We start from the raw sequence: 23,274 nt of genomic DNA on the forward strand, positions 1-23,274 counted from the left end.
GCTGGGACTACCGGCACATGCCACCAGACATGGCTAATTTTTTAATTGTTTTGTAGAGATGAGGTCTGGCTATGTTGCCCAGGCTGGTGTTGGGCTCTTGGCTTCCAGCAGTCCTTTAGTCTTAGCCTCTAACTATTATTTAAAAAATATTTAAACCTCAATCTATTTAGAACTTATTTGGTTATAGGATGTAAGGTAAGGATCAGCCTTCAGTTCTCCCCAAAACTGGTAGTCCATTGTTTCAATAGTATTGGAGAGCAGTTCTTTCTCCATGAATATATTCAAATCATACAATAAATTTTTGCGTATGCACCGGTGCTGTTTGCCTCTAGTTCCTGGACTCTTCATTCCTTTCCATTGCTCTCTTTTCTGTTCGTTCCTTTTTTTTTCTCACTCTGTTACCCAGGCTGTAGTGCAGTGGTGCGATCTCAGCTCACTGCAACCTCTACTTCCCAAGTTCAAGCAATTCTAGTGCCTCAGCCTCCAAGTAGCTGGGATTACAGGCGCCCGCCACCATGCCCGGCTAATTTTTGTATTTTTAGTAGAGACGGGGTTTTGCCATGTTGGCCAGACTGGTCTCGAACTCCTGGCATCAAGTGATCCTCCCACCTCGGCCTCCCAAAGTGCTGAGATTACAGGTATGAGCCACTGAGCCCGGCCTATTGGCCTATTTTTCTATTTCTACATGAGTTTTATACCATTAGGTTGGTGCAAAAGTAACTGTGGTTTTAATGACAAAAACTTCAATTACTTTTGCACCAACCTAGTTAAATGTGGTATTTATTAAATGTGGCATTAATTACCATATTTTGATATCTGGCAAGTTAATCCTCTCCACAGTCTCATTTTCTCAAATGTTCTTATACCCCTGCCCTTGTTACTGGGATTGAGATAAAGACTCATCCATCTGCAGTCCCAGGAGATGCCTGGGATTCTGGAGATGCTGGTGACCTGAACAGACTGCATGGCCTGGATTCGTGTGTTCTTTTAGAAATCCCCAGGCTTTGGGGGATGGCCTCAGATTTGAGGAAACTCGCAGAGACCCTGGGTCTAGTGCTGGCTCCGACCTCTGGGGATGTCTGTGCAGGTCTGGACTGTTCTGTAGCAGGGAAGGTTCTAGGGATTAGGTATGTCCTTTCTGAGGACTGATTGCCATGCCTTGCTGAGGGCAAGAATGGTGGTGAGAGAGGGCCAGAGAAAGAGTGATGGGCTTTTGACCTCTGTTTCATTCTGATTTATACTCAGTACCAGCCTGCTTTCTAAAAAAGGAAAATTTCTACATTCATAAAATATTGGTATACCTAAGCTGTTCAATTACTCTTAAAATAAGAACGTGAGAAATGACTGATTGCAAATGTGAATGCTGGTGACTCAGACACAGTGTGAAATATTCATTTTCAGAAGGAATGAGGTATTGTTGGTGCACACCATGTAATTCTTTTAATATTTCTAGGACCAAGAGAAAAGGGACTTTACCCTAGTCCCTTACATGGGTCTCGTTCCTACCCTTTCTTGAGGAGAGTGCACGTGAGTTCACCATGGGTTCATTCATACATTTGCGTTTCCAGCCACTGAAACTGTCTGGCTATTTTAACTCAATCCAGTCCCCGTAAATACCACTTGGCAGAAACAGATCAGGAAAAACAACAAGAAGTAAGGTTCAGATTAAGCCTCTGAGGAGGGGGAAATGGTTACACAGGTCAAATTCCACTGAGGTAAGACTTGGGCAAAATCTATGATGATCTGCATTTTCCTACTGATCAATAGTTTTCCTTAAGTAGGTTTTCTCTTTAGGGTACAGCCATCTTTTGTTATTGTACGTTTTTGTGGTGACCAGATTCAACCTATAAATAGAACTTGCATGACTTTGTTCTTCTAGGAATTAGGAGCAAACAGGCCCTAAACTCAGCTTTCATAGGTGACTTCTCAAATTATGGTCAGGGTACAGTTTCTCCTTCCTTTGTTGGGAAACAACACATTTTTGCATGGTGGTGTCACAAAAACTATGCAACACACGGAATTTCCCTAAAATGCTGTGATTGTGTTTAAGGATGTCTTCAGGCAGCTGATTTCTGCCTTGAGTTTGCAAAATGAAACCCAGATTTTTTTCTGGATACGTAAACAGAATTACTCCCATGTAGAAGCAAGGCCAGGGCACGTAAAAACAAGTACTTCATTAGCTTTCAATCGTCAGCCCATCCCATGGGGGGAGAGTTGGGGACCTAAAGGGCACCCCTGGAGGTCTCTACTACAATATAGCTTCTTGCAATGTGGTCTAAGGTTTCTCTGATTTGTCATCACCTAACAAACCAGGGTCCTGGGAGTGGGTGGGTGTGGCTCCAGAATTCTGCATTTTTACAAGCTCTCCAGGTACTGCCCATTCTGTCCACACTGAAGTTGAGAACTACTATCTTATAGGGCTCTCAACAAATATTGAGAGCCCTATTTGGCCTGATGTTGATGAAAGTTTGTATAAAAATAATCTGAGAGCCAGGTGTGGTGGCTCACGCCTATAATCCCAGCACTTTGGGAGGCCAAGGCTTCTTACAAGGTCAGGAGATCGAGACCATCCTGGCCAACATGGTGAAACTCCATCTCTACTAAAATACAAAAAATTAGCTGGGCTTGGTGGCATGCACCTGTAGTCCCAGCTCCTTGGGGGACTGAGGCAGGGGAATCACTTGAACCCAGGAGGCGGAGCTTGCAGTGAGCAGAGATTGCATTCCAGCCTGGTGACAGAGCAAGACTCTGTCTCAAAAAAAAAAAAAAAAAAAAAAAAAAAATTCATCCGAGACAGAAAGTTAAAAATGCTATTATTAAAAGTTGCCAGAGGGCTGGGCATGGTGGCTCATGTCTGTAATCCCAGCACTTTGGGAGGCCGAGATGGATGGATCTCTTGAGGTTTGAGACCAGCCTGGCCAACAGCGTGAAATCCCGTCTCTACTAAAAATACAAAAATTAGCCAGGTGTGGAGGCAGGAGCCTGTAATCCCTGCTGCTTGGGAGGATGAGGCAGGAGAATCACTCGAATTCGGGAGGTGGAGGAGGTTTCAATGAGCTGAGATCTTACCACTGTACTCCAGCCTGGGCAACAGAGTGAGACTTTGTCTCAAAAAAAAAAAAAAAAAAAAAAAAGTTGCCAAGAATGGGACTTTGAAGGCTTTCATTGGTTTAGAACTGTATACTATTTCTTTATATTGAATCCAAGATTCTTGAAGAACTCAAGGCTTCTTTTTGGTTATGTACTTAGGGTTTAATTGGGTATTGCAAGCTCAAATATATTCAGAAGATAGGCTGGCATTGTAAATAAAAGACAATTAGAAATGATGGCACCCATGAGAAAATGGAGATTGTGTGCTCCAGTAAAGGCTTCCAAATTCGAAACTGTGGTAAATACCATGGTCAAACAAAACACATGTCTGAAAGCTGTATCGAGCAAGTAGAACCGTGGGTTTAGGACCTTTGCTTAGTAATTTCTGCCTCCTTCCAAACAAAACGATTCTTAGTTCTTTAATCTTTATTCATGAGCAGGCATTTTTGTTATTGTTTTTAGACCTTTCTGCCACATTTTTAAAGAGGTAAAGGAGGAAGGTCTGCAAAAGTTGATTTTATAGCATGAAAACAATCAGGGCTGAGAAAAGTTCTTTGTTTTGAAATGTCATTATTACTATATGTTATCAGTGTGTTTGTTTAAAAAAGGATATTTAATTTTTTGTGTTACGAAGCTAATATATTAATAGAAGTCTAAAATAATAATTGGAAAAGAAAAAGAAAAAAGTAAGCAAAATTAACTCATCCTTTGGTGAACATTTTGATGTATTTTTTCCAGTTCTTTTTTTCTATATAAAGTTTGAACATAATTTATTTTTATTTTGTTTTTTAGAGAGGGTCTGAATCGCATCACCCAGACTGGAGTGTAATGGTGCGATCATGGTTTACTGCAGACTGGACTTCCCAGGCTCGGGTGATCCTTCCACCTCAGCCTCCCAAGTAGCTGGAACCACAGGTGTGTGCCGCCACGCCCAGCTAATTTTTTGTATTTTCACTAGAGACAAGACTTACTCATGTTGCACAGGCTGGTCTTGAACTCCTGGGCTCAAGTGATCTACCCAACTTAGCTGCCCAAAGTGCTGGGATTATAGGCGTGAGGCACCGTGCCTAGCCAATAACTTATTTTTCTAACTATACCTCATTCCATAAAGGATTAAAGACTATTATTGAAGAGTAAGTGATCCATTATGTTCCCATATATTTATGCAAACATGTATATGTACATGTACACTTTTTTTTGTTTTTTTTTTTGAGATGGAGTCTCACTCTTGTACCCAGTCTCAGCTCACTGCAACCCAACCTCTGCTTCCCGGGTTCAGGCAATTCTCCTGCTTCAGCATCTTTTTTTTTTTTTTTGAGACGGAGTCTCACTCTGTTGCCCAGGCTGGAGTGCAGTGGCCAGATCTTAGCTCACTGCAAGCTCTGCCTCCCGGGTTCACTCCATTCTCCTGCCTCAGCCTCCCAAGTAGCTGGGATTACAGGCGCCTGCCACCACGCCCGGCTAATTTTTTGTATTTTTAGTAGAGACGGGGTTTCACCGTGTTGGCCAGGCTGGTCTCCATCTCCTGACCTCATGATCCACCCGTCTCGGCCTCCCAAAGTGCTGGGATTACAGGTGTGAGCCACCGTGTCTGGCCCCTATTCAGCCTCTTGAGTAACAGGGACTACAGGCATGTGCCACCACGCCGGGCTAATTTTTGTATTTTTCAGTAGAGATGAAGTTTCACCATGTTGGCTAGGTTGGTCTTGAATTTCTGACCTCGGGTGATCCACCTGCCTCGGCCTCCGAAAGTGCTGGGATTACAAGCGTGAGCCAGTGCGCCTGTCCTACATGTACTTATAATAGCAATCATATTCTGCATGCTCTTGACAGTGTTTGCATGCATTTTTTTAAACGTGTGTTTCAGAAATCTTTCCATGTTGTTACTTGTAACAACCATAGTAGCCACAGCTAACATTTATTGAACACTTTGTGTATGTGTAGGGCACTGTTCTGAGAACTTCACGTGTGCTACTTATTCGATTCTCACAACAAAGAGGCTGTTGTTAATTCTGCCTTTCAGATGACACTGAGGCACAGAGAGATTCAGGGGTTGCCAGTGACACAGACAGTAAGTGGTGCAGTTGGGATCTGAGGCCTGCCAGTCTGACTTCAGAGTCTATGAGCTTAAGAGTCTATGAGTTTCAGAGTCTATGAGGTTAAGCGTCTATGAATACCATGTGGTACTGCCTCTCAGGCTTCCGAACTATTGCAGGATGTTTATATTGAATCCAAGACTCTTAAAGAATTTTAAGCTCCTTTTTGGTTATGTACTTAGGGTTTTTTTTTTTTTTTTGAGACGGAGTCTCGCTCTGTCGCCCAGGCTGGAGTCCAGTGGCCGGATCTCAGCTCACTACAAGCTCCGCCTCCCGGATTTACGCCATTCTCCTGCCTCAGCCTCCGGAGTAGCTGGGACTACAGGAGCCCGCCACCTCGCCCGGCTAGTTTTTTGTATTTTTTTAATAGAGATGGGGTTTCACCATGTTAGCCAGGATGGTCTCGATCTCCTGACCTCGTGATCCGCCCGCCTCGGCCTCCCAAAGTGCTGGGATTACAGGCTTGAGCCACCGCGCCCGGCCTGTACTTAGGGTTTAATTGGGCACTGCAAGCTCAAGTGCATGCAGAGGCTAGGGAGGCATGGTAAATAAAAGACATATAGAAACGATGGGACCCATGAGAAAATGGAGATTGTGTGTCGCAGTAAAGGCTTTCAAATTTGAAATTGTGTTAAATACCATGGTCAAACAAAACACGTCTCAAGGCTGCATTGAGCAAGTGAGCTGTGGATGTGTGGGTGTGGAAACTTTGCTAAGTAATCCCCTCTTAAAAACTGTACCACGTTTTAAAAAATCTATCAACACTAATTGACTTTAGGTGGTTCCAAAATCTTATTATTAGAAGTAAGATGACAGAGATATCTTGGTATACACACGCCCATATTTCTGTAGATTAGATAGTAGGCAATGGGCTCTGCTGAGTCACCAGCTAATAGATAGTTAACATTTTATTATATACTACCACAAAAGCTCTACCAATTTGTATTCCAACCCACAGTCTATGAGAGTGACTATTTCCTTGCCAATGCATGATAACATTCTTTCAATTTTTTTTTTTTTTTTTTTTTGAGACAGAGTCTCGCTCTGTCACCCAGGCTGGAGTGCAGTGGCTTGATCTCGGCTCACTGCAAGCTCCGCCTCCCGGGTTCACACCATTCTCCTGCCTCAGCCTCCCAAATAGCTGGGACTACAGGCGCCTGCCACCACACCTGGCTAATTTTTTCGTATTTTTAGTAGAGACGGGGTTTCACCGTGTTAGCCAGGGTGATCTCCATCTCCTGACCTCATGATCTGCCCGTCTCGGTCTCCCAAAGTGCTGGGATTACAGGCGTGAGCCACCACGTCTGGCCCATTCTTTTAATTATGTAGTGGGTAAAAAAAAAGATGTCTCATTAAAAAAATTTGCATATGCTTAATTACTAGTGAAATTTTGTATCTTCATTTAAATTTTCTCTTCTGTGTATTGTCCACTAAGAATCTTTGCTGAGTTTTCTATTGAGTTGTTTTTTCTTATTGATTTTGGGATTTCTTTATATATTGTGGATATAAATTCATGGTCTCTTTTAGGTAGCATTAAAAAAATGAGAGGGGGCCAGGAGTGGTGGCTCATGCCTGTAATCCCAGTTCTTTGGGAGGCTGAGGGGAGCAGATCACTTGAGGTCAGGAGTTTGAGACCAAGCTGGCCAAAATGGTGAAACCCTGTCCCCACTAAAAATATAAAAATGCTGGGTGTGGTGGCTCATGCCCGTAGTAACTACTACTTGGGAGTCTGAGGCAGAAGGATGGCTTGAATCTGAGAGGCAGAGGCTGCAGTGAGCCAAGATCGAGCCACTGCACTCCAGCTTGGGCAACAGAGTGAGACTCCATTCATCCTCCCCACCAAAAAAATGAGAGGTGACATCGGGTATGGGTTATGAGCACAGTCCATGAAGTGAGGCTGTCTGGATTCCAATCTTGGTTGTGCTACTTACTAGCTGTGTGATCTTGCCCAAGTGACTCAACCTCTCTGTATCTCAGTTTCCTAGCCTGAAAAGGATAATAATAGTGCCTACTTCACCCTGTTGTAGGTGTAAATGAATAAGGACACATTAGATTGGCATCTGGCACATAATTAGCAGCATTTGAATCAGTTATTATTGTATTATTGTTACTTGTTGTAAATATCTTCCTATCTGCTGTTTGTTTTCAACTTTGTGCTGCCTTTAGTATTAAGCAAGTTTAAGTTTAAGCATATATATATACATATATGTGTATATACACACACACATTTATTTATTTATTTATTTATTTATTTATTTATTTGAGACAGGGTCTGTCTCTGTTGCCCAGGCTACAGTGCAGTGGCATGTTCATAGCTCACCATAGCCTCCAACTTCTGGACCCAAGCAATTCTCCTGCCCCAGCCTCCTGAGTAGCTGGGATAACAGGTGTGCAATATTGTATCAGGAAAATTTAAGTTTTTTTTTTTGTAAAGATGGGTTCTTATTATGTTGCCCAGGCTTATCTTGAGCTCCTGACCACAAACAAGCCTCCCGCATACTTGGATTATAGGTCTGACGCACTGCTCCTGGCTGTAAGTATGAAATTTTTAAATAGTAAAATCCATCAATCTTTCTCTTCAAAGCTTCCGAATGTCATGTCTTTTCCAAAGGAGGACTTCTCTGTCTTAAGTTTATTTATGAACAAATTCTGTTTATTTTACTACCTATGTTGCATTTTCCTTCTGCTTAATCCATTTAGAATTCATTTCTGTGTGTAGTGTGGAACAGAACTCTACCCACTCCATGAAAGAGGCATCCAATGTACTGTGTCTACCTGCAGGCTGGCTGGTCCCCCTCCGGAATGTTGCCATGTCAGGGGTTTGGCTTGGTCTCTGTTGGCTGGGTGGGCACTCTGCCCACTGGGTGGTAGCCTGGTCAGTCTTAGGGAGGGAAGGTCAATGTTGTTGAGCTGGTGAATGGCTTCCACTCTGCGCCCTGTCGACCATTGCACATACTATGTTCTGTGCCCCAGGCAGCTGATGACGTTGGCCTATGTTGGCCTCTGTCATCTGCTTGAGTCTGACCAATGACAGGTATTGGTGGGATATCAGAAGACAGAATGAAAGAAAAGTCAGAGTGTTGATTCCGCTTGCTCTTTCCCTGACTGGTCACAGATGTGTTCTCTGTAAATAATCCTTCTTTTAACTCACTTCAGTCCAATCTTTTGAATGTTCTCTAAGTGTCCTGCAGAGACTTTGATTCATAGAGCAGTAGGAATGAAATGAATGAAAATGTGAAACGGCAAGGTTTCAGATGGAAGGAAAGCAGGCAAGGCTGACACATACAATAGAATTTGATATCAATTCAGCCAAAAATCTGTGAATGACAAGGAAATACTGAATGAAATCCCTAGTTGATGGCCACTCTAATTTTTTCAGCCATTTGGGGAGAAAGTTAATTGTTTCAGCAATTGCTAGTTGTTCTGGCACTATGGAGTGTTTAGCTGAGATTTAAAGTTTGTGGCCATGTGTTATAACACAACATGATCTCCCAGGATGAATATTTGTGTTGGGGGGAGGAGGAAAGAATCCTGGAGAAGGAGGGAGTGGATGGTGCTACTGTCAACATATAATTAAAAGAAGTTTTTCAAGGTCCTGTGTTTCAGGAACCTATGATTCTAGTGCGATAACAAGAATAAAATGTGGCTTGAACTATAGAAGCTTTGGGAGAATTTTTAGTGATTGTATACAAAACCCTTTGACCTGGGTCCTGAGATTTGCCCCATGCTTTAAACTCCTTTAAAAATAGCCTCGTTACAGCTGTGTGAAGGATGGCCATGTTTTTACCTACCTCCTACAAATCAGGACACCACGCTGTAGAGCTGGTCAAGATAAAACAGTAGAAACACTGAATTAGCAACTTAGTACACCTTCTGTTATGGTATATTAATTATAGATGGATAATAGTTAAGGAGTAGAAATCCATCCTACACAATTGTGATTATCTCCTTATTTCTCATTTAACTGACTTATAAAAACTGTCCATTTCGCCCTCTAATTTGTTTTGGGCGGTTTGGTACTTCCTGCTGATTCAACTACCATGAACTTAGCAGGAAGTAATTAAAATGTGAATACCGGCCAGGCGCGGTGGTTCACGTCTGTAATCCTAGCACTTTGGGAGGTCGAGGCAGGTGGATCACTTGAGGTCAGAAGTTCGAGACCAGCCTGGCCAACTGGTGAAACCCCGTCTCTACTAAAAATACAAATATTAGCTGGGCGTGGTGGTGCATGCCTGTGGTCTCAGCTACTCAGGAGGCTGAGGCAGGAAAATCATTTGAACCTGGGAGGCAGAGTTTGCAATGAGCCGAGATTGTACCACCGAACTCCAGCTTGGGTGACAGAGCAAGGCTCCGTCCCAAAAAAAACACAAAAATCAAAAAACAAAATGTAAATACCCTTGATCGGCTGCTCTGGTGGGAGGCGGGAAGCATGAGACGGGGGAGGTGTTGTCATTTAGGGATTTATGTGGAGAGTCATGAGACACTGAATTCTGTGCCACGGAAATCTGTTCCTGCCGGACTCTAGGCAGAAGGTGCCATTTCCCATCCATCATGTCTTAGCAAAGGCCGTTTCCTCCTTCGGTGTCCTGATCACCTACAGGGAATGTACAGAGAGTTCAGTTAGAAGAACAAAGAGCAATAGAAGTTCCAAGACATAGCCAATATCTGTCAAGCCAATTAGGAGAAAAATAAAGCCTCCATAGAAATAAATAATAATGAAGTATTTAAATATTAGTTACTGGTTAGCTTATTTATGGTTTGTTCATCCACGAAATTGTAAACTCTATGAGAGCAGGGAACATCTTCTTTAGCAGTCTATGTTTAGTTCCTAAGCAGTGCTTGGCCTGTGGTAGTTACTCATTGGCTATTTATTAAATGAATGAGTGAATGAATTCATGAGCAAGGATTTAGCACAAAGGACTCTGAAAAAAATGAAGGAATCCTGAGCACACACTGTAGGGTTAGTTAGATTGCCCCGAGATTACAGAAGGTAATTAATTCAGTTTGTACCTTGTGGTAGACAAAATAATGGTCTACTAAAGATATCTGTGTCAAGAGGGAATTACAGTTGCAGATGGAACTAAGGTTGCTAATCAGCTGATCTTACATTAAAGAGTTTATCCTAGATTTTCCTGATAAGCCCAATGTAATCATAAAAGTCCTTTAAATTAACCAAGGGAGGCAGAGGAGGGGGTCAGAGTCAGAGAGAGATTTGAAGTTTTGCTGGCTTTGAAAATGAAGGAAGAGGCTACAAGCCAAGGAATTCAGGCAGCCCCTGGCTTGTGGAAAGGCAAGGAAACAGCTCTCTTGTGGAGCTTCCAAAAGGAACCCAGTTCTGCGAACACCTTGACTGTACCCCAGTGAGACTCATTGCGGACTTCTGACCTGTAGAGCTGGGAGATAATAAATCTGTGTTGTCTTAAGTCACGACCTTTGTGGTGATTTGTTACAGCAGTAGTAATCCCCCTATGTAGTCGATATTTGTTAATTTTCACCTATCTCCTGTGAACAGTGCCCACATTATTCTTTGGGGAACTCCCTTTCTCAACCCTCCAGGTACTTTGTGTAAAGTCAGTTTCCTTCTTCATATTGGATGTGAGCAGGTGATTCAGACGTGGCCCCTGGGAATGTTGTATTTGCCTGGTCAAAGTTGTTAGTTAAGGGTTGGTTAGATTTGTGTCCTTCAAAAGTAAAAGTGTTTTTCTCTGGGATCTTGGGGAGCAAGGCTTGTAGGCTTGAACTCTGGAGATGTGGGGAGCCATCCCACCACCATGGAGCACCTAAAACTGAAGGCAACATGGAGGACCTCAGAGCCAAGAGAGGATGACAGATTGGGTCTTTAGACAAAGCCGCTCTTGAATTTTTCTATTACATGAGCCAATAAATTCCTTCTTCTGCATAAACCAGTTAACTTTTGCTTTTCCAATTCTATCATCAAGTCCTAGTGAGGAGGCATAGGAAGTGATAGAAACAACTCTATGTCTTTTATAGTGCACGTTTAGATATGTGTGTGTGATATAGTTTGGATATTTACCCCACCCAAATCTCATGTCGAATTGTAATCTGCCATGTTGGAGGTGGGGCCTGGTGGGAGGTGAGTGGATCACGGGGGTGGATTTCTCATGAATGATTGAGCATTATCCTCTTGGTACTGTCCTCACAATAGTAAGTGACCTCTCACAAGACCTGGCTGTTTAAAACTGTGGCCCCCTCGCCTTCTTTCTCTCTTGCTCTTTCTTTCACCATGTGACGTGCCTCCTCCCGCTTCACCTTCCACCTTGATTGGAAGCTTCCTGAGGTCTCCCAGAAGCAGATATCGCTATGCTTCCTGCACAGCCTGCAGAACCCCGAGCCAATGAAACCTGTCTTCTTTATAAATTACCCAGTCTCAGGTATTTCCTTAAAGCAATGTGATAATGGACTAATACAATTTGTGTTTGTAGATATGTGTGTATAATACACTGTATATATTCTCATCATAGCCATTCTCAGTTACTTTTTCATCTTTGTAAAAATCTGAGTTAAATACTTCCAACCCCAACACCATCAGTTATAGCTCTATAGAGTCAGGTTCTCTGCTTGACATTACCTGACTATTAACATCAAGACTGTATCAGAAAGACAGTACCCTATTATGGAAGTATGCTGCAACACATCTTAATCCTGTCTTTGAATGTTCCACATTATAATCTTGCATAACATAATGAAACTCTTCATCATTTGAAAACATTAGCTATGAAAAGTTTTAAGTATTACCAGGAGGCCATTTTTTAAGTGTAATAATTTTTTAATGGTTTGTCTTCATTAAGTAATTTCACTTGATTTTCTCAATATTTAACTAATCTATTTCTTTAAAACTCACCAACTTGCATTTTGACACACCAGTGGCCTTTTTTTAGTTGAGGCTTATCTCATCACTGAGTTATTCAGCATCAAAGAGTAACATTTTTCTCTCTGATCGTGTGTGTGGGAGCCTCTTGCAGGAGACTTCATTCTAGGTTTAAGGCTGTCATTCCCTTTCAAAGGCCAGACTCACCAACTCAAGTGCCCACCACGGCCAGGCAGGTAACGAGTGAAGTGGGTTGGATGGGGACTGTGGTTGATCAGAAAGCCCATACCTGTCTAGGGCTCCTGCCACTCAGGACCAGTGCTTGTTCTTACAGAATGTAAAATCCATTGCTGATCTTTCAGATTTTCAGCAGAGGCCAGAAATACACGTATTTATGTACAGCTCTGAAGCTTTACCTATAGGATTCAAATTAAAATTAAAAAAATACCATGTGGGTGAAATAAATCCTAAACAAACAACAAAAGTCATGCTCATTGGCTTTATTGTGGCCCCAGGCCACCAGTTTGTTCTTCCAGAATACATTGACCCATCTGTGCATCCGAAGTGTGAGTCTCACTTTGATCGTTTGTCTAATTGTATTTATTGCACTCTGGCTTCATTTTCGGGTGTGTTGGGACATTATTAATCCTGACATGCTCAATACGTACAAAGGCTACTATTGTTGAGGACACTAGTGAGGAAAGGCATACATTTATGATGGAAGAATATTCTAGAGAAAAAAAAAACTGCAAGAAAATGGTGAGGAAAGGACCAAAGTTGCACACACATACTGGATGAATCAATAGGGAGCTGGCATGATTCTGAAGGAGAAAGAGAATCCTATAATATTTGACAAGTTCATGCCCATGCAATCTACAAAATTAGCAAGAAAAGAAGAAGAGTGATTGAGAAAATTAAAATTAAAGAGTGCTTGACTAGAAGGTTTAGTCTAAAAAACAGATGTCTAGTAACCTAACATTAATTCAGAAGGCTAGCAATTTGTTGAAGAACTTAAAAATTATTAATACCTTGAAAGTCCTGCCGCTATAATTTTTATGGCAACCTGTGGTTATGTCCATTGATCAAGGTCTATTTTGGTGATGAGGTAGTAAAATTATGAATATTGGAGCTATTAAGGAGTTTTCTGCGATCTTTATGGATGTCACCAATGAAGAGATTTATTTGCCTCAGCAGATTTTCAATATTGATGAAGATTTTTAAAAATTGTGGTAAAAAATATATAACATTTACCATTTTAATCATGTTTAACTACACAGTTCAATGGCATTAAGTACACCTGCATTGCTGTGCAACCATCATCACCATCCACCCCCAGAAATTTTTCATCAGCCTCAACTGAAACTCTGCATGTACTAAATACTACCTTCCTATTCTCCCTCTCCCAGCCCCGGGTAACTACCGTTTTCTTTTACTGTCTTTATGAATTTGACCAATTTAGGTATTTCATGTAAGTGGAATCATACACTATTTGACTTATTGAAGATGTTTGTGGCCAGGCACGGTGGGCTCATGCCTGTAATCCCAGGACTTTGGGAGGCCAAGGCAGGCAGATCACCTGAGGTCAGGAGTTCTAGACCAGCCTGACTAACATAGTGAAACCCCGTCTCTACTAAAAATACAAAAATTAGCCAGGCATGGTGGTGGGTGCCTGTAATCCCAGCTACTCAGGAGGCTGAGGCAGGAGAATTGCTTGAACCCGGGAGGCGGAGGTTGCAGTGAGCCGAGATTATGCCACCGCACCCCACCCTGGGCAACAGAGCAAGACTCTGTCAAAAAAAAAAAAAAAAATCTGAAATGCCTATTACGTGTCCAAGTGCAGATGTTGAGGGGACAGTGGGGTGACAGATGTACCTACCGTAGCATGACTGGAGGTAGAGAATTGGAGTCATTGTCATCGAGATGGTATCTAAGTCCATGGACCTGCAGCGGTAATCCAGAGAGAATATAAACATATTCAATGAGAGAGCCTAAGATGAGCATGACAGAGCCTCACATTTGGAAACTGACCAGTGGAGAAGGAGACCAACAAAGAGACCCAGGCAGAACAGTGAGCAGAAGGTGAATGTGCTGATGTAAAAGCCAAGAGATGAGAATATTTCCAGAATGACCAAATGACTGGCTGAGCTGAATCCTGTGTGGAACTGGGAAGAGGAAAAAAAGATAGCCATTGGCTTCTTGGAGTCTAACTTATTACCTTTAGAAATTAAAAACAAAACAAAACAAAACATTTTAATAGAGATGGGATCTTGCTGTGTTGCCCAGGCTGGTCTCGAACTCATGGGCTCAAGTCATCCTCCCACCTCAGCTCCCTAAGTGCTGGGATTACAGACGATCCTAACTTATTTCTAAATAAAAGACTGTCCCTAAACAATCTTTGGTCAAGCCTAAAAAAGAGTTTAAAACATTTTAGCATTTTTTTTTCCTCTGAGGCAACTTGGGGCAGTGATTTGCATAGCAGTTCATGTTTCAGCATAGGCAAAATACTATTTTATACTCTGATGGGAATTAAGTACTGTTTTATACTCTAATGGGAGTATAAAATCAAAATGATTTTATGTGCCAGAAGTATTATTTTTCATTAATCAAATGGTGCAGGTAGACAGATAAGAAGAGAAAGAATGACAAATTCTGATGATTTTAATAAAGGCACAGAGGCTGGGGGATGACAGTCAACTGGCAACACTCAAGACTGTTAGTCACCATCTCTTTATGACATCAGCCTGGATTATCAAAGCAGACATCACAGGGGAATGATATATGAAGACTTACATTTTCAAGCACTTAAAAAGATATTCTCCACGAAATCTCATCAAAAGCTCTGTGAGTGCCCAGTAACTAACGGCTGCACAAGATTTAGAGTTTTCCTAAGATCTCCCAATTTTAGTTAACAGGATCTTCCTGGTCAATAAATTTAAGGCAAATGTGGTTTAACAGCCTAAATAAACTGCCGAATTTCCTCTCCGAACATGCAGTATTTTCCTTCTGTTACAATAAAACCCACAACCATTAGAAAACATGCCCATTCCCAAGCAAAAGCAAAATGGTCACACAAGGGAAATCGCCGCATGACATCTTCTCAGCTGCTTTTGCAGCCACGCAACTTAACTCTCTCCAGATGTAACCCTTCATTCCTCCCACCTCCTCGTAATTTTTGTCTTGAGTGAAACTACTAAAGGAGGTTTTTTTTTTTTTTTTTTTTTCTTATGTGGACTCAAAAGTAGGAGAGACTGAATTGCAAGTTTGGTGATAAGTACTTGATAGAGTGGGCTTTATCTCCCAACCCTGGGATGTACATATAAGGGTAATGGCATTATGAGGAAAAAAAAAAAAAAACCAACCTAACAGAGATGGGTCAAAAAGGCTAGATTTTAAAAATCATAACTCATGTGGAGTCTACGGGCTGCCAGGGGATCAGCTAATCTACACTGGACTTGGGAGGAGGTGGCTCTGCTCCTTGTACCTCTAACTTTTATTCTCCTCCTAGGACAAGCAGCATAGCCCTGGCATGTCCTTCTCATGGTGATGATAGAGGTGAAGGAGACCAGGCTTCATCGTGCATGTGCTTTTTCCACATATTTGCTTTCCATTTGCTAATGTCCCACTGGTCAGAGCATGCCATGTGGCTGAACTCAGAAGCAAGGGTCAGGGAAAGCTAGTTGGCCTTTTGATGGGAGGAAGAGCAAAGCCATGTGGCCAAGGGCTTAGATATAGGGGAGAGTGAAGGATTGGGTCTGCTAATACAACCTACCATTTAGGGGCAGATCCAGTTCTCCCAGATGAGATCATTGAAAGCCATCACAACACAGGAGGAAGAAAAGTTCTAACTTTCATGCTACATATGACTTCCCCATTGTCCGTGGGATGAAGCTCTTTGCAGGGATTTCTCTTCTTCATGGCTCTCCTGTCCTTGACTCTGTCCCTGTATAAACCTACCTTTTTCCAGTCTCCATGCTGTAAATCTCATCTGCATTAAGGGAAACTCCCTCCTCTCTCAACAGACCTCTCCTTAGAGCCAGTCCATTCCTCTCCAAAGCACTACGTTTCCTCACACCTGAGCATCTAGGCTGGTAGAATGTTCCTTAGGATGCTTGATGGTATGTTTTGATTCCCCATGTGACCCTTTGAGGTTTTTCCATGAGCATGCATCACAAACTTGCTTCTTTCTCCACATATGTTATTCCCTGTCTTATATACACACACACATACACATACATACACACACACACACACCCTTCACACATATTCCTCTTAAGTCCTAAGGATAAATATTAATTCTTGAAGACAGTCAGGTCTTTATAAAGAGAAAGAAGAATATTGTCTGTGTTTCCCTCTCTTTCTGTCCAACCATAATGAAATGCTGCCAGTTCCAAGATGGCTTCACATCCCACATCAGGTAAAACCACACCATCACCTTTCTTTCTCTGACCCGGTATTCAAGCCAGAAATGATGATTATCTTTTCCCTCTCTCCATTCTATAGGGGAGTTAGGAGAAATTCATTCTTCTAATTCTACACACAGCATCTCCATTCAAAAAAAAATGTATAGCATTTCAACATCACATAGCCTGAATTACACATGAACAGAGATTGCTGTTGATGCAATTAACAGACCTACTAGGTCAAGGACTAAATTTGAATTCTATTTGTCTGGGTTAATCCTTAATAACTTCCAGTTTAGAGAAGATTAGAAAAACTATTAGATTAATCCCCCAAGTAAGGAGATCTTTAGACAGCAATTGTTTGGGGCCATTGCAGCCCAGTTATATGAGGTTGTGGTTTCCTAAAATGAAGCAGAGAAAAGCAAGATTTTTTGATTTGACAAAGGAAGTTTATTCTGCCATTTAGGCTTCTAAGATGTAGCTTTTTGGTGTAAGGAAAATGATTTAAAATACATTGTTCTAAAATTCTGAAACCCCATGGCCTTGGGAGTCAGTTCCAACCTTCACAGATGACCTAAAGAAGGGATTTCTCTACTGAAGTGTGTTAAAATTAAATAGGATATGTATTAACCTGTTCTCATGCTGCTAATAAAGACATACCTGAGATTGGGTAATTTATAAAGGAAAGAGGTTTAATGAACTCACAGTTCTACATGGCTGGGGAGGCCTCACAATCATAGCAGAAGGCAAATGAGGAGCAAAGTCACATCTTACATGGTGGCAGGCAAGGGGAGCATGTGCTAGGGAACTCCCCTTTATAAAACCTTCAGATCTCATGAAACTTACTCGCTATCATGAGAACAACAGGGAAAAGACCTGCCTCCCACCGGGTCACTACCATGACACGTGGAAATTATGGGAGCTACCATGCAAGATCAGATTTGGGTGGGGACACAGCCGAACCATATAAGCATATATCAAAATTTTTAGGTGTCAGAGAATGTTGAGAATGTTTAATCATGTGCATGAATCTAAATAGAATTCTGAAAATAGAAGGGGACAAAATGTCTGTGGTTCTCATTCCCAACTCTTTGTAAACTAAAGGAAGGATTCAGCTTTGTACTTCCGTATCTAGGAGCCTTTCACAGATCTTAGCTCTTTTTATTCTCTGATTTTGGGAGAATTTAAAGGGGATCATGGAAGTCATGGCAAACGATTTCAACCTCATTATTTTAAACGGTTCTTCCCCTGCTTTCAACATGAATCTAGTAGGAGTTCTCCATATTTGTTACCTGTGGCAGGTTGTAGGATCCTGGCTCTGCAATTAGGCAGACCTAGATTTGAATGTCATTTCTACCATTTGCTATAGGGCAAACCAGCAGAGGAAGCTATGGAGTCCGTCTAGCCTGCGATTCATCAGCAAAACAGGGATCAATTCCATACTGGCAAAAATTCCTTCCTTGGCCAAACTTTTATCAGGCTCCTCTGAGCCCTCTCCTTGACCAGAGCCAAACATGGGCTTTCATCTTTGTCTTCGTAGTATCCCGTTTTAGCAAGAATCCTAAGTTCATTTGGAAAGAGCTCCCACCCTTTACATCTGACCAAATTCCTCCCCATCACCATGCCCCAGGTGATGTCTGATTACCTTAATCTGTCTCGGCCTTAGCCAGAATCGCCCCTGACCCTGATGTTTCCTCTTTGTGATTTTCAGTCCACCAACCCCCACCCTGCTCCTTGCCTATAATCTCCACTTTTCCTTGCTGTATTCAAAGTTGAGCCCAATCATTTTCCCTACTGCAAAACTCCATTGCTGTGGCCCCTACACCCATGGCGATGGTCCTGAATAAAGTCTGCCTTACCATCTTAATAAGTGTCAGAATAAGTTTTTCTTCGGCAGTATCTGTCTTGTATGGTTGTGTTAAGGATTAAAAGGAAGATGCACATAAATTACTTAGTGGAGGGCTTCATACAGCATGGATGCCTAATGCATTTTCATTCTTATTGCTCTTAATGTTGCTTTTATGATGCCATCCTCAACTCCTTCCTACTTTACTTCCTCTTCCTCAGAACAATCCGTTAGAGACCTAGGGTCAGTGTTTCCCCCAGACATTCTCCTCTTCAGGTTAATCAACCCCAGATGACTCGGCTATTCCCTGAGTGGTGTGGTTGAGGCATCTCCTATTTTCGTTGTTTTTCTCTCAATGATCAAATGCAGCCAGTATCACTGATGCCTGGGGCTCATGGACCCAGAGAGACTCCTCAACCTGAGGATGGGGGGAAAGGCCACTGGCCAAAGGGAAATATTCAGTGCCCTCCACCTGGAGCTGGAGCCACTCTTTACATATAAATCAATGGAAATCCCCCAATAACTAGAAAGAAGGCAGTGGGAAGAGCAGATAGGTGGGGTGGAAGCAAGAGAAAAGGGTAGCTTTTCAAAAGACTGATGTAAAGATATCCTCTTTAAAATCTTCAGCCTGTCCTTAATTCACATGCTTAGGAATTTTATTATTACTGTTAGAAACAGGGTCTTGCTCTGTTGCCCAGGCTGGAGTGCAGTGGTGCAATCACAGCTCACTGCAGCCTTGAACTCCTGGGCTCAGGTGATCCTCCTGCCTCAGCCTCCCAAAGCTCTGGGATTATAGGCAGGAGTCACCATGTCCAGCCTAGAACAGACACTTTTGAAGGGGGATGTTGTGAGTTGAATTGTGTGCCCTCCAAAAGACATGTTGGAGTCCTACCTTCTGGTATCTCAGAATGGGACCACAATTTGGAAAGAAGGTCTTTATAGAAGTAGTCAAGTTGAAATGAGAAAATTTAGTGGTGACCATAATTTAATATGATTTATATGTCCTTATAAAAACGGAGAAACATGGACCCAGGTCCTCACAGAGGCAAGATGATGTGAGGACACATGGGAACGTGATGTGATGAGGGAGTATCCATGTGCTGCGTTTACAAGCCAAGGAATGCCTGAGACTCCCAGAAGCTAGGAGAGACGCCTGGAAACAGGTGCTTCCCTAGTCCCTTCAGAAAGAACACAGCTCCCCCAGTACCTTGATTTTGGGCTTCTGATTTCCAGAACTGTGAGACAATACATTTCTGTTGTTTTAAGTCATACAGTTGGTGGAACTTGGAGCCCTAGAAAACTAACACAGAAGAAAACTACGGAGTCTTGAGAAATTAAAAACCCTTATAGAAATAAAAATTATAGTTATACATGTACCTTTCAATCAATGAAGTGAATGAAAGTGGAAATACTTAACTTTAAATCCAGGAAAGTCCACTGTTACTGCTTAAAAATCAATCCCACCTAAAGGCTGGCTTGCAGGACGATTTGCTAATGACTTAGTTGTTTCTACAACACAAACCACAATCAAAATAAGCCATAGCACAGAAGGATGGGGAGCCATTCTTACTGTGTCATATCATGTCACCAATAGAAATTAAATCCGGTCAGGCACAGTGGCTCATGCCTGTAATCCCAGCAGTTTGGGAGGCCGAGGCGTGTGGATCACCTGAGGTCAGGAGTTCGAAACCAGCCTGGCCAACATGGTGAAACCCCGTCTCTTCTAAAAATACAATAATTAGCCAGGTATGGTTGTGCACACCTGTAATCCCAGCTACTAAGGGGGCTGAGGCAGGAGAATTGCCTGAATCCGCAAGGTGGAGGTTGCAGTGAGCCGAGAGCTCACGCGCCACTGCATTCCAGCCTGGGTGACAGAGCAAGACTCCGTCTCAAAAAAAAAAAAAAAAAAAGTTAAATCCAAGACTTTTTATTGTCAGGAGGTCCTAGTGTCAGGCTACATTTCTATATGGATTTTGGCCCATAATCACAAATAATGGAGAACTTGCTCATTAACAATTCCAAAGGTAGATGATATTTGGGGGGTTGGGAGAGTTTAAAATGGCAAGCAGAGTTATACTTAATGCATGCTGGCTATCCTGAATGTGCCATTGACTTATGCATCACTGGGGGAGTTATCGTTTTACTTGGCTCCCAGAATGAGCCTAAAGTTTCAATGCTTTAAACTTCTCATGCTAAAGAAATCAACATTTTAATGTAATCAGAGTTCTGGAGAAGAAGATCTGCTATATTTGGGAAAAAGAACATTAGACCCTAGGGGGGTACTGTCTTAGCATTTATAGACATCAACCAAAGGTTTTCATGCTCTAGATCTTCCTATGGGCACCAGAATGAACTCTCTTTTCTCTACAGGTAATCTGTGAGGATGGTGCAACTTTTTCAGAGGAAGTGTGCAACCCACAAGAGAATTTTACCTTGTTAGAATTCTGCAAGGAGTGATGTTATCTCATTTCGCCCAGTCTAGGCACCCAAATCTCAACTCAACATTTAGGAAGTATTGCCACAGTTAAGCGCCTACATATAAAGTGATGGGACGTGGCAAAGAGATCAACAGAATTCATTGAGAAGACTGAGCTCCCACCTCATTTGTCCAGCTACAGAGCATCTGACTACGATGGAAGACCTCATAGGAGTTCCTCTTCCTCTTTGCGATGAATATGTGCAGTCTTTAATCAGTGGGCCTGGCCAAGGTGGAGCCTTCTTGTGTATGTCTCAGGCAAGTCTTGCATCACATAGGCTAGTTTATACTGGGTTGAATGCTTTGCTCTTCAGCATCAGGCCAGGCATGGTGACTCACGCCTGTAATCCCAGCAGTTTGGGAAGCCAAGGTAGGTGGATCACTTGAGGCCAGGAGTTTGAGACCAGCCTGGCCAACATGGTGAAATCCTGTCTCTGCTAAAAATAGCTGGGCATGGTGGCATGTGCCTGTAGTCCCAGCTACTCTGGAGGCTGAGACACGAGAATCGCTTGAACCTGGGAGGCAGAGGTTGCAGTAAACCGAAAGTGGAATGATCATAGCTCACTGCAACCTCAAACTCATGGGCTCAAGCAATCCTCCTACCTGAGCCTCCTGAGTAGCGGGGACTACAGGTATGCGCCACCACACTAGGCTAATTTTTAATGTTTTTTTCCAGTAGAGATGGGGTCTCACCATTTTGCCCAGGCTGCTCTCAAACTCATGGCCTCAAGCATTCCTCCTGCCTCAGTCTCCCAAAGTTTTGGGATTACAGGCGTGAGCCACTGTGCCTGGCCAAGTGTAGGTTTTGAAGCATGAGTGGTATATAATACAAAGTGAAGGATTCATCCTACTGCTTGCTGTGGGGTACAGGGAAAATACCCAGATAAATTGTTCTCACCAGGATTCATGAATATCAGAGAAGTGGCAAGTATTTAAATATCTTATGGGTTATGAGCAATAAATTGGTTTATATTGAGTGGCTGATAAATATTAGAACTCAAAATTAAATGTGTACATTAAATTTACTAAATTCTAATAAAATATAAATTAATATAAAGTAACATTGGAAAACAATTATCCAACTATTTAAACCATGCTGAAAGAATTGGGAAGGAAGTGGCACACTTAGGTTAATGCAAATTAACTTAGTCCTTTTAAGAACAACATGTTATTGAGAGCTACAAAACTCTTCATATGCTTTGACCAAGCAATCTCATTCTTCAGAAATTCATTCATTGGAATAAACAAAAAAGAAGCCCTAAGTATGTAAGTATTCAATTTAATGCCCTTCTTCTTCCTCCTCCTCCTCCTCCTCCTCTTCTTCTTCTTCTTCTTCTTCTTCTTCCTCTTCTCTTCTCTTCTCTTCTCTTCTCTTCTCTTCTCTTCTCTTCTCTTCTCTTCTTCTCTTCTCTTCTTCTCTTCTCTTCTTTCTTCTTCTTCTTCTTTCTTCTTCTTCTTCTTCTTCTTCTTCTTCTTCGAGGCCGTCTCATGCTGTCACCCAGGCTGGGGTGCAGTGGGGCTCACTGCAATCTCAACCTCCTGGGCTCAAGCTATCCTCCCACCTCAGCCTCCTGAGTAGCTGGAATTATAGGCACGCGCCACCATGCCCTGCAAATGTTTTGTATTTTTTGGAGAGACGGGGTTTCGGCATGTTCCCCAGGCTGGTCTCAAACTCCTGGACTCAAGCAATCTGCCCACCTCGGCCTTCCAGAGCGCTAGGATTAAGGCCGGAGCCACTGTGTGGGACTCGTAACACTGTTCTTAATATAAGAATCTGTGACCAGCTATTCCCAATAAGAGGGGGATGGTTAAATGAGCCATGGTTCACTAACTGAATAGAACATTTACTATTATCATCACATTGTATGAATATTGTAAATAGGAGGATGCACACACATTTGTCTATAGCTGGTGCTTAGTAATGAAGGGAATGACAAAAGCACCTGTTCTTATGATTATGACTATGCGTGTATATAGTCATGCATTCATTCTAGCAATTGTTTTGATCACTGATTGTATAACAGGTGTTGGTGCCAGGTACAGGAAACATACCGAGGAAATGATATGGTTTCTGCTCTCATTGATGGTCACTCAGCCGCAAGGTAGCTATGGGAACAAATGGAAAAGTACGGAAATTCACAAAACGCTAATGGAGGACAGTTAGGCAAAGATGAAGGGAAGGCTTCGTAAAGGAGCTAACATGTATCTACAGTGGAGAAATCACTTGCATAAGGGTGGTACTAGAAAGTACTTAAACATTCTTAATGTCTTTATTGAGATATAATTCTCATATCTTAAACGTGCTCATTTAAAACATACACTTTAATATAATTTTTACTATACTCACGGAGTTGTTTCTGTGTGTATGTGGTTTGTGTGTTTTTTTTTTGTTGTTGTTATTGTTTGTTTGTTTTTTGAGATGGAGTCTTGCTTTGTTACCCAGGCTGGAGTACAGTGGTGCGATCTTGGCTCACTGCAACCTCCGCCTCCTGGGTTCAAGCGATTCTCCTGCTTCAGCCTCCTGAGTAGCTGGGATT

At 42.2% G+C, this 23,274-nt stretch overlaps 1 protein-coding gene across 1 annotated transcript in view; it reads right to left on the bottom strand.

The window, feature by feature from the left end:
• Positions 1-9,561: 9,561 nt before the first annotated feature.
• Positions 9,562-23,274, bottom strand: part of ITGA8 (integrin subunit alpha 8) — a 215,194-nt gene continuing 201,481 nt past the window's right edge. The window contains exon 30 of the mRNA XM_033208788.1: positions 9,562-9,780. Coding sequence (XP_033064679.1) covers positions 9,736-9,780 — 45 coding nt within the window. The 3' untranslated portion in view covers positions 9,562-9,735. The remainder of the gene's footprint in view (positions 9,781-23,274) is intronic.

Source organism: Trachypithecus francoisi, unplaced genomic scaffold, assembly GCF_009764315.1.
Source record: "Trachypithecus francoisi isolate TF-2019V2 unplaced genomic scaffold, Tfra_2.0 Lachesis_group9, whole genome shotgun sequence".
NCBI classification, from domain to species: Eukaryota; Metazoa; Chordata; class Mammalia; order Primates; family Cercopithecidae; genus Trachypithecus; species Trachypithecus francoisi.